The following is an 11,783-nucleotide window of genomic DNA, read 5'->3' on the forward strand; positions in this document are numbered from 1 at the left end:
ACGTCTTCTACTTCATTTGCATGGAAGGAATCATAAGCAATGTTCCTTAATTACCTGCATGTAGATGTCCTTGGCAACGTCGGTCTCAGGGTAGTGGAGCATCTTCTTGGCGTCCGCGGGTGGCAGCCTCTCAAGCTTCACGTCAGCGTAGTAGGTGACGAGGACTTGGACGTGCGCCTCGTAGTACATGTCCTTCACCCGCGCCATGGCGGCCCGGTCCTGCACCACCGACGCCCGGTCCTCGTACCCCTCGTCACATGTGAACCAGTCCTACATGTTTCATTAGTTCAAAAACGTCCAGCGAATGTGTATCGACAAAGCAGTGCAATAAGAACTCACCCAAAACTCCATCTTGATCTTTGTCGCGATGGGGACCTCGTGTGCGTCCTTGACTTTGTAGAAGTCCGACCAATGCCAAGGCACCACCTTGGTCCCGTCGTCGAGTTCGATAAGGCCAGGGTAGTGCTTCTTAATCAGGAGGCCCAGCATGCCATTCGGACTGCGTGCACCACCCCCGCTCACAATCTGCCAGCCTCTGCACAAGTCAGTAAGAAGAATTGTTAGTCTGAAGTTTTAATGTTAAACATGTCATATGAATAAGTCGTAAAAACATAAATGGTTACTTACTTAGAACCTTCAGGTCGAATCACAGGACGGTGCTCCAAGGCGATCGTCGCTCTAGGGAGACGTGTGATCCCACGCTGGTAGACCTTGCGCGAACCTGAGGAAGTCGAATCCCCTGGTGTCTCCTCCTCCCCCTCCTCCTCCTCCCCCTCCTCCTCCTCGCTGTCGTCTCCGGTCTCCTGCACGTCGTCTGAGGGAAAGAGCTGCTGCCTCGCTGTCCTACGACGTGACCGAGTCTCCTCTGACGTCGGCACCTCCAACGCCTCGTCATCGATGCCTGTCGGTGTCGGGGCCCGTGCGTAGATCGACTTTGTGTTTCGCCGCGGTCTACTTCCGCCCGGCATTTTGTCCTATGCCTGCAAAAACAAAGACAGAGATTAAACCAATTAGCACATGAATTAGAATAATAACAAAGTAATAATAACAAAGTAATAATTGCAAAAACAAAGTAATAATTAAACAATATAGTATATACATGAATTAGAATGCATCTCCACGAACGATAGTGGTTGGCTCCACGTCATCGCTATCATCATCATCATCATCATCATCATCGCTATCACTCCACTGGAAATCCTTGCGTGCCTGAGCTGTACTGTCCTCAACACCTAGTTCGCGACAAGCCCTCCATTTCTCTAGCATGATTATGTCTTCAGGATCTTGCACTACTTCACCCTCATCCTCATCAACCTCGTTGTCTACTTCCATGTCCATCAGCGATTCAATGTCTATCGACAAATGGCCATTTAGGCCCTCAGGAATATAGAACTCTCCGTTATCTGCCGTTGGGTCAAAGTTGTAATCATCATCAGTTGGGACAGGCAATTTACCGCGTGGCGATACCGAGTGCACAAGGAACCAACCCTTAAGCCTCTTATCGTCCTGGCACGCCCATGGGAGATAGTAAACTTGCGTGGCCTGTTGAGCCACAATGTAGACATCTTCACCAGCATAGACGGAATCCTGTCGAATTTCAACTTGCCCAATGTCATCTTGTCTTCTAACTTCATTAGGATTGAACCAATGACATTTGAATACCACTGGTTTAAGTTCTTTCATGCCCTCAAAGTGGAGCTCATATATTTCTTCGACTATGCCATAATAGTCGAGATTGTCGTTGCCGGACGTACGAACTCCTGAGCATGTGGTCTTTCGGGTGGGCCGACTATCCTCATAGCTCCTCGTGCGAAAGCGATAGCCATTCACATCATAAACGGTGAATGTTTCCACCCTAGATCTAAAGCCCTGTGCAACCTGTTTCAATTCATCACTCATTTCTTTATCCGTGCGTGCCTGCAAGTTGAGACCAGATGGATCGCTACATTACTCGCTCCTAGGAACAAAGTGGAATCTCAAAGTTCAAAAGAGGTAAGTTGTGTCGTACCTTCGTATGGAACCAAGAGATAAAATCGGGATTGTTATTTTTGAGAAGACCGTCTTCTTCTTCGTTGGTAGGAGGTCTATTCCTTTTCCAGAATTGACAAATATACTCCCTGAAAAAACAAGAGAGAGGATGTCGGCACGATAGGTGGAGGATATTGACTGCATATGTAACTAGCTCATTGAGAACTTACGTTCGATAAGGAACCACTTCATCAAGGTTCAATAACACGTACATCATGATAGTGTGAAACTCATGTTGTTGTAACGTCTTGCAGGTAGCTGTGCTTCCCCTTCCGAGTTGCCCTTTGAAAAGGCTGAGGGTAGATAAACTCCACTCTTCGTTGTAACGAGGGGTTGTGTTCTCAGCATAGTATGCCTTTGTGAAATTGGACACCTCCTCCACTCTGAATGCCTCTGCCACAGAAGCCTCAATTTTGGCTTTGTTTTTACACTTTTTACGAAGAGTCTTCAAACACCTCTCGATTGTATAGCACCAACGAGCCCACACAGGCCCCCCCAGAAGTGCCTCACGCGGCAGGTGCAAAATCAGATGTTGCATCGGCAGGAAGAAGCCAGGAGGAAAGATCATCTCCAACTTGCATATCAACTGAGGTGCAGCATGCTCCAGCTCAAGAATCACTTCCCGAGATATCTCACGGGCACAAAGCTGGCGGAAGAAATAGCTCAACTCTGCCAAAACGCGCCACACTGGCTCTGGGAGGTATCCACGGGTCATCGCAGGAAGGAGCCGCTCAATCCATATGTGGAAGTCATGACTCTTCATCCCTAAGACTTTCATAGTCTTCAAGTTCACTCCCCTACTCAGGTTCGCCGCATACCCATCAGGAAACATTAACGTCTTGATCCACTCAAGCACTTTCTTCCTGTCGCTCCTTTTTATGATGTAATCGGCCGGGCCCCTTCTCCAATTCTTGCCTTCAACAGGTGTCTTCATCACGTACTTTGGTCTATCGCAGATCTCCTCCACGTCTAGTCGAGCTTTAACGTTGTCCTTCGACTTCTCCTTTATATCCATGATTGTAGCCCAGAGTGCCTCGGCGACATTCTTCTCTGTGTGCATTACATCGATGTTGTGTGGAAGAAGAAGGTCCTTGAAGTAGGGGAGCCTATGCAAGCCTGATACATGGGTCCACATGTGTGTCTCACCATATCCTTTGAAACCACCATTGTCTGGATCAATTTCCAAAGCCTCCAACTGGGCAAGGATCTGTGCACCGCTCATAATCTCAGGTTTGGGGTCGGATGACTTCAACACCTTTTGTGAAGTGCTTGGTGTCTCGTCTAAACTCATGGTTGTCATCTAGGAATTGACGATGTTTGTCAAAAGACGAATACTTGCCACCCTTCTTGAGCCAGGTGAACATCACGGTTGCCTTGCATGTTGGGCAAGGGAACTTCCCGTGAACACACCACCCACTGAATATGCCATACGCCAAGAAGTCGTGCAACGAATACTGGTACCACACATGCATTATGAAGTTCCTCTTTGAAGCTCGATCGTATGTACGGACTCCCTTCTCCCAAGCACGTAGCAATTCATCCCATAGTGGCTGCATGAACACACCCATATTGTTGCCCGGATGTCCAGGTATTATCAGCGACAAGAAGACGTTCTTTGGATCAAACATAACGCCGGGGGGGAGATTGAGGGGTATCACAAACACGGGCCAACAAGTGTACGGTGCCGCCATCATTCCATACGGGTTGAACCCATCAGTTGCGAATGCTACACGTACATTCCGAGCCTCCTCTGCTTTCCTCGGATGTTGGGCATCGAAGTACTTCCATGCATCACCATCCGATGGGTGTACCATGTTGCCACTGTATCGTTTGCCATTCTTGTGCCATCTCATTTGTTTCGCGGACTCCTCCGTCATGTACAGCCGTTGCAGCCTCGGTATGACAGGAAGGTACCGTAGGACCTTCTCTGGGATCGGCGACTGTTTCTTCGTGCCATCACTACGCTCTACCTCCACAAACCTAGAGGCTTTGCACTTTGGACAGTGTGTTGCGCTCTCAAGGTCTTCCCCCCTAAATAGGACGCACCCATTAGGACAAGCATGGATCGACTCATAGTCCATCTTAAGTGCACGAAGGAGCTTCTGTGACGTGTACTCATTCTTCGGCAGCTCGTGACCCTCCGGAAGCATTTCCCCAAATATTTGCAACATGAGATTAAAGCCTTCCCGACTCATGTTCAACTGCGACTTCAACCCCATTAGACGTCCCATGCATTCCAGTTGCGACAGTGTTGTATACTTGTGAAGTGGCTTCTTTGCCGACTCCATCATTTCATAGAACGCCTTTGCGGTTTCCTCTGGATCCTCCTCCACCAATCTTTCATTGCCACGTGCCTCGTTGAAGTCTACAATCATGTCATCCACCCCGGCATCGCCATCAAACTTCTCGAGCTCTGCTCTCACCTCCTCTCTAATACGGGCTTTTTCACCATGGAAGATCCACGTCTTGTAATCTTCCACATAGCCGTTTCTGTACAGATCTTTCCAAATCTCATCCTTTATTTTTCTTTTTGAGTTCTTACAACTCCTACAGGGACACGGCATCCGAATCGACCCTCTAGCAGCCGGGCCAAATGCTTGGTCTAGGAAATTAGAGGTCCCCCTAACCCAATCCTCGTCCTTTCTTGCAAAGCCCGTGTACATCCAATCACGGTTAGCCATCCTCTGTAATACGTATGCATAAGCAAGTAGTAAAACCAGGCATTGCATCTACATGGCGTTCCTACCTGCTAATAGGTGAAGGATAGGTCCTAATCCCACCCGCGGATGCGTAGATGGGTTAGCTTCCATGCATGCCCACGTCTGAATCGGAATTTCGGCAGCACCTCCCCGCTGTTCTCCAGATACACGTCCCCGTAGGGAGTGTGTGTATCCGGAGAACAACCGGGAGGTGCAACCGAAACTACGACTCAGACATGAGCAAGACATGGAAGCTAACCCATCTACGCATCCGTGGGCTGTCCAAAAAACGTGGACAATCCGAAACAGATACGGTTGGAAGTACTACTTCCAACTGTATCAATTTCGGACGGGAGACACCTAACTTGGTGACGCGACCTAGACCATGATATGGGAAGAGGGGTTATACCTAAGGTGCCGAGGTGACGCTGTGCAGGCCGACGACCAAGGCACGGGGCTACTTCGGATCCGCGCTTTTCTGAAACACAACAAAACAATATAAGTACAAATTTTCGGCAGAACCTCCCTTGTACGGAGAGGTTTCCAGAACCTGCAAAAAGAATTCAACATCACATACACGGCTCGATGGCCGACATCACATACACGGCTCGATGGCCGACATCACATACACGGCTCGATGGCCGACATCACATACACGGCTCGGCAAGGAGGAGAACGGGCGGCGCCGCAGCGGGCAGCGACAGGGAGAGCCCGGAGGACGAGCGCCGGAGGCCGGACGGAGTAGCTGGGAGGGGAGATGGCCGGCGGGAGGGGGGGTCTGGCCGGGCGTAGGGGGGACGAGGCCGGGGCAGGGCGGCGCTGCCGGCCGCGGCTGGCCACGGCGGGGCGGGGCAGCGCGCTGCGCGCGGCAGCGGCCGGCGGCGGCCGGCGTGGCGGGCCGGCGCGGCCGGGGAACGCGGCGGGGCGGGCAGCGGCTGCCGGCGGCAGCGCGGGCGCCGGGGCGCGGCGGAATGGGGCGGCCGGCCTCGGCGGCGGCGCCGAGGGAGGGGCGCGCCACCGGGGGCTCGCCGGGGGAGCGGGGAAGGCGGGGGTAGGGGGCGGGGCGAGCGGGTCGCGGGGGTGGGCGGGGTGTGGCGGGCCGGCGCGGCCGGGGAACGCGGCGGGCGGGGCAAGCGGCTGCTGCGGCCGCCGCAGGCGCGCTCGGGGGCGGCGGATCTGGCGCGGCCGGCCGCCCGTCGGGTGCGTCTCAGGCGGGGCGCGCGTCACGCGGGGGGCCGTCGGCGGCGCTGTCTGCGGGGGAGTCGCTGGGGCGGTGCGCGCGGGTCGCGGGGGTGGGCGGGGGTGTGAGGGATAGGGTTATCCCTTCCTTTTTTTTATTTTTTTAAAACAACAGAGCCTTTCCCGACTGCCGTAAAGCGGCAGTCGGCAAAGGCTTTACCGACTGCATACAGTCGGCAAATCCTTTGCCGACTGCCTCCCCACGGCAGTCGGCAAAGATTTTTTTTTTTGGTTTTTTGGTTCCAATTTTTTCCTGTGGGCTAAACATATTGTTTCAAGTACAATGTACAAATTTGGGACCTTTTGATGATATTTTGCTATATTTTATACAATTATTTTATTTCCTTGCATTTTCTCGCATAGTCCAAATTTAAACTGCAGGTGCATAAAATAATCAAACGCAGCCATTCGAAAAATAATATTCATGTTGAAGAGTGTATTTTTAGACCATGTACATGAGCCCACCCAAAAATTAGAAGGTCTTGTCCACGCGAGATGACAATCCCGGTGCGGTAGAAGTATTTTTCAATTATAAAAAATTCAAACGTAGTCTGAAAATCACGAAACTTGGCAAGACATCATGATATCGTATGTGGAGACTATGGTAAAAAATTGAAAATGTTTCGAATAAGTTTCGTCGTCTGATGTCCAAAACTCTGATATCTCACATGTGATCACATATGATATCACATGTGAGATATGGGAGTTTTGGACATCAGATGACGCAACTTGCTCCAAACATCGTCCAATTTTTACCATGGTATCCGCATATGATAACATGACACCTCGCCAAGTTTCGTGATTTTCAGACTTCGTTTGGATTTTTTATAATTAAAAAATACTAATACCGCATCGGGATGGTCATCTGTCGTGGACAAGACCTTCAATTTTTTGAGTGGGGTCATGTACATGGCCTAAAAATACACTCTTCAACATGAATATTATTTTTCGAACGGCTGCGTTTCATTATTTCATGCACCTGCAGTTCAAATTTGGACTATGCGAGAAAATGCAAGGAAATAAAATAATTGAATGAAATATAGCAAAATATCATAAAAAGGTCCCAAATTTGAACATGAGATTTCAAACAATATGTACTGCCCACAGAAAAAAACTGGGATAAAAAATAATAATAATAAAAAAATCTTTGCCGACTGCCTAACATGGCAGTCGGGAAAGAGCTTCTTTGCCGACTGCCTTTCCTTGGCAGTCGGCAAATAGGGCAGGCCTTTGCCGACTGCTAACGGAGGGCAGTCGGCAAAGCCGACGGCCCGGAATTCCGTCCCGTCCGACCACTTTTGCCGACGGTCTGTCTTTGCCGACTGTCTTTTGCAGTCGGCAAAGACCTCTTTACCGACTGCCAGCCTTTGCCGACTGCCTTGGAGAGGCTTTGCCGACTGCCAGGCTCTTTGCCGACTGCCAGAGAAAAACAGTCGGCAAAGAGCCCCTTTGCCGACTGCCTGGAGAAAGGCAGTCGGGAAAGAGACTGGCAGTCGGCAAAGCCTGATTTTCCTGTAGTGCAACCAATAGGAAGCTGACACGTAATGTATTATATTATTCAGCAATTGGACAAAAAGTCATAGTACACCGGAATAAAGAACGAACAAGACATAATTCAAAAGGATTATTACAGCCACAATTTCACTGTAAAAAAAAACACCCACACAATGTTCTCATGTCATGGGTTTCTCCAGCAGCGCCGAGACGTACCACTGGCCCTTCTCCCTTCCCCTGCCGGTGTTCCACCGCAGCTTCCTGAACCCGACGCGATCCAGCATCGGCGTTCAGCTGCGCGGCGGCCCAGATGAAGTGGTCCAGCTCCAGCCAGAACAAGCCCCCTGGCCTGAGCACCCTGTACACGTCGAACAGCGCAAACTCCAGCATCACGCCGGGGGGCATCCACTCGCCGCCGCCGAGGTCGTGCCCGGCGTGCACGATGTCCATGGTACCGTAGAACAGGGGCAGCCGGTGCGCGGCGGTGACGTGCAGCGGCACCAGGCCGCGCGACACGACGAAGCTGCCGAACGGTGCGCCGGAGTTGACGGCCGTGGTGAGCACGGTGACCCGCGCGCGCTCCAGCATCCGCGCCGCGAACGTGCCGGAGGGGGAGCCGCCGCCGAGTTCCAGGCCGATGCGTACCGTGCCGTTGGGCCGCTCACGGAGCACGGCGTCGATGGAGTAGGACAGCGCGCCGTCGTCGCGCGCCCATCTGTTGGCCTTATTCTTATTCCTCCGCCCGCGACGCAGGTCGAAGCATCCGTCGTCGCAGCCGCTGATGTCGCCGCTGTGGCCCAGCACCGGGAACACCTCCCCCGCCGCAGCCCCGGCCACCTTGCGATGCGGGCCGACGGCCAGCCTGAGCTCGCCGGCGGGCTCGCGCTTCCATCCGCATCTGGCCGCCGTGGTCCTGCATGGCTTGGAGGAGCTCGTTGGCGGTGCGGACGCGGGCGTGGAGGTCCGCTTGGAGCGCCGCGGAGCTGTCCCAGAGGTGGACGATGGTGGCGGCGGGCCTGTAGCCGCTGCTGCTGTAGCGGCGGAGGAGGGAGGGCCCGGCGCCCGAGGAGACGACGGCGACGGAGACGGCGTTGGTGAGCAGGAACATGAACAGCGTGGCCGCCGTGGTGCCGCTGCAGCAGTAGCAGCGGCGCCGCCGAGGCGGCGGCTTGTTCTTGCCGTTGCTGTGGAGGTCGTCGTCATCCATCATCGATGCCTCGGTCGGTGCGTGGTAGCTAGCAAGTGCTCGATTGATCTCACTTAGCAAGCAAGCAGGATCAGAGTGAGACGAGAGGCAATGCAGAGCAGAGCTAGCTACTCGCCTACTCCTAGTCCAAGACTAGCAGATCACATCGAAAAGCTCGCGATCGCTTGCGTTGACTCCGGATCGTACGTTTACAGTTTGGCATGCAGCATGCAATGTCGCTTGCCATTGCGGAAAAAAAAGGGGAGGGTGGCTTCATTTGGAGGCTTGTGCTTGCTTCGAGGAGATGAGAGACGTGAAGAGGCGCCGCCATGCATGCTTGATTGCTTTGCTAGTAGCACTGTTGGTTGTACGCAAAGTGCCTGTCGAGTGACGACCTGGGCTGCTGAGTGCTCTTACCAAAGTGAAGTCGAGGAAGGAAGGAAGCAAATCAGTTGGCGGAATAGGGGTATTGTGGGCTGCAACTGTAAGCTCCCCGTGGTTTCGGACCAGCTGTGGAGTACGCGGGCGGGCTTTCAACCCAGGCCGGTAGGCCCGCTAGATGAGAAACTTATGTGCACTGAACAGGCTGAACTTCTTCTTCTTCTTCTTTTGAAACGAACAGGCGAAACTTCCATAGTGATTCAGCTTCGGTTAGCGGCAGAGCCGCAGTAAGAAAGTGCACTGTGCAGTGCAGGCTGTGTGTATCGGAGTAAGGCCCGTTTAGATAAAATTTTTTTGGATTTTGGCTCATCGTCGTTTGTATTTGGTAATTAGTGTCTAATTATGGACTAATTAGGTTCAAAAGTTTCGTCTCGCGATTTCTCGATCAACTGTGTAATTAGTTTTTTTTTCGTCTACATTTAGTACTTCATGTATGTACCGTAAGATTCGATGTGACGGTTAGTGCGTAAAAAATTTTGGATTCTAAACAGGCGCTAAATAAATAAATTAGACACGGCATGTGTGTCGGCAAGGCCTGCTGCTGCATGCACCAACTGGACCGCCACCTTGATATGATTGGCGGCAGTGCCAGATTGGGAGCGAGCACCGCACACCGCACTGGAGGGACCCAACCACCGCGCGCTTTTACTTTCACGCGTCCACTCATGTATTGGGCCTACTACCAGGGTGGGCAAACCGCGTTCCTGCGTGCGTGTGCATCCTGGGCCATTCCTGGCGTGGGCTACATTTTTTTTTCTATATTTCCATTTTTATTTGAATTTAGAACAAACATACCTTTATTTAAAAATCTTGTAAATCCATATACAAGTTATCTTGTGAAAACACTCCACTAAGCTTCTTTTCTCAAACTTTCTCAAATGGCAAACTCTAATAGGTCTTCCATGGGACAGCCAATACCACATTTACCACCAAGTTAACATTTTTGAAACAATTTGAAAAGATTTTCATTTACACCTCACCACGCCACTCAATCTAATACATATGTAAAGTTAGATTTCACATGCGTAGTGACATTATATAACCGTATCAGGTATAGATTTCCTCATTTTTATAATACAGCTATATATTCTAAACACGGCCAATTCACTTCTCTAATCACCTTAGGCCGGTGAAAACAAACTCTATGTTATATCTTTGTCTTGGGCTTTGTTTTCATCCTTTGCATCTGCATCCATCATCCACCTCTTCGCATCTCTGCTTGTTCATCCTTTGCATCATATGTCCTTGCAATTTCCACATTATAGTATGGGTAGCTAAATGATTGATTTGATGATAGAAGAACACATGATTTCGCAGAATAGCTAACTGCATTGTGGGATAGACATTACCTGGAAAGAGTTCATTTTGTTGGTCGACTGATTTTGAATCGTCAAACTGAAAACACAAGGAAGAAAAGGAAACCTATTTAAATCAGTGAAGGTTTGCATCCCTATAACAAATGACAAATCAGATGATGAACCATGTACCCTACACAAGAACATCTCAATGGTGTAGTTGGTGCTCATTGAGGCAACATGATCGAGGAGCCATGATGGAGGAGGCATTTAGAGAGGGGAGATTAGGGTCGGCCAGTCAAAGATCACTGGATTAGTCCATTCCGATGACCACCTCGCCGATGGAGGGCCTTCGACGGTTGGATTTGCAATGTTGGCACTAGGGTTGTAGGAGTTTGGGCGGTGACGTTTGCTATTGTGAGAAAAAAATTTGTGCGTGAAGAGCTATAGTGTGGGGAGGGAAAAAAAGAAAATGAACTACTATGTGTGTAACTAGTGGCGTGGTGGGTAATTTTCGACAACTCCATGAGGAGTTTAGAAAGTCTAAGTTTTTTAGTACCTCTTACTGCTACACAAACTGTTTTTAGAGGCATCTCTCTTTTAGTTTAGAGATTGATCTATCAAGAACCATATCTAAAAAAGGTTTTTGAGCCACACCGCCCTAGAAGTTGATTTTTAGAGATAGCTGGAAATCCTAGACACTATTAGAAATGCCCACTATTTTTAGATATGACTGAAAAAGCCCAACTACCTCTAAAATGGCATTCTAGAGGTGGCTAGACTTTCTAGCCGCCTCTAAAAATGAAGGCATTACTAGAGGCAATTGACGATTTGGCCCACCTCGAAAAAAGTTGCAACACAGTAGCATTTATAACCTTTTTCAAATCGAGTCGGATGAAGACAAACTTTATATCAAAGTTTTAGATCTCAAAAGATCTAAACTTTGTAACTGATGACTTTTTTTATTTGAAATAATTGAAGACCCAAAAATTATGTTTTATTTTCATATTTTGAAATTCATTTTTTATTTTTCAAATGACCTCTGATAGAGAAACAACATAAACAAATTTTCATTTGAATTCATTTAGGGTCTCAACATTTCTCGATTTATATTAGCCTCTTGGTCACAAGTGACTTTGGGGTGAAGTAGTAAGAAAGGAAAAGGTTGTGAGTTTGATTCCCACTAGAAGCATCTAGGCTCTAGTTGGGTTTCAGTGATTAATGATGACACAAGATTACTATGACTAACATGTGTTTTGCAGAGCCAATTTGAGTTAAGTCATGGTAATGGTGATTGATTGGGCAATTATGGTTCTCATGCTCCTATTGATGGAAATCGTTTCGGTTTTCAAAGGATGGACGACAAGGTTTAGGACAACTAATTTTAAGTGTCATTTGGTG

General features: G+C 49.7%; 2 protein-coding genes and 1 pseudogene across 2 annotated transcripts; 1 reads left to right on the plus strand and 2 right to left on the minus strand.

Annotated features, from left to right (window-relative positions):
* Positions 1-974: 974 nt before the first annotated feature.
* LOC136499307 (uncharacterized) lies at positions 975-4,709 on the minus strand. The gene is made up of 4 exons (XM_066495013.1): positions 3,540-4,709; positions 2,213-3,328; positions 1,126-1,917; positions 975-980 (listed from the first exon to the last, which is right to left on the minus strand). The coding sequence occupies exons 1-4, from the start codon at positions 4,707-4,709 to the stop codon at positions 975-977; spliced, it is 3,084 nt and encodes a 1,027-aa protein (XP_066351110.1).
* Positions 4,710-5,484: 775 nt separating this feature from the next.
* On the plus strand, positions 5,485-6,042 carry LOC136499308 (uncharacterized). The gene has a single exon (XM_066495014.1). It carries the CDS (start codon positions 5,485-5,487, stop codon positions 6,040-6,042), a length of 558 nt encoding a protein of 185 aa, XP_066351111.1.
* A 1,597-nt stretch (positions 6,043-7,639) lies between these two features.
* On the minus strand, positions 7,640-8,670 carry LOC136499309 (uncharacterized; annotated as a pseudogene).
* Between the last annotated feature and the right edge of the window lie 3,113 nt (positions 8,671-11,783).

Source organism: Miscanthus floridulus, chromosome 13 (genome assembly GCF_019320115.1).
Source record: "Miscanthus floridulus cultivar M001 chromosome 13, ASM1932011v1, whole genome shotgun sequence".
In the NCBI taxonomy this organism is placed as follows: Eukaryota; Viridiplantae; Streptophyta; class Magnoliopsida; order Poales; family Poaceae; genus Miscanthus; species Miscanthus floridulus.

Bases quoted from the DNA above. Each gene is read 5' to 3' on its own strand.
- LOC136499307 (XM_066495013.1), bottom strand. From the start codon at position 4,709: ATGGCTAACCGTGATTGGATGTACACGGGCTTTGCAAGAAAGGACGAG. The intron at 3,329-3,539 runs GTCCGTACATAC...GTCAATTCCTAG, and splicing joins TACGTGCTTGGGAGAAGGGA to ATGACAACCATGAGTTTAGA. The intron at 1,918-2,212 runs GTTCCTTATCGA...CTCAACTTGCAG, and splicing joins TATTGAACCTTGATGAAGTG to GCACGCACGGATAAAGAAAT.
- LOC136499308 (XM_066495014.1), top strand. From the start codon at position 5,485: ATGGCCGGCGGGAGGGGGGGTCTGGCCGGGCGTAGGGGGGACGAGGCC.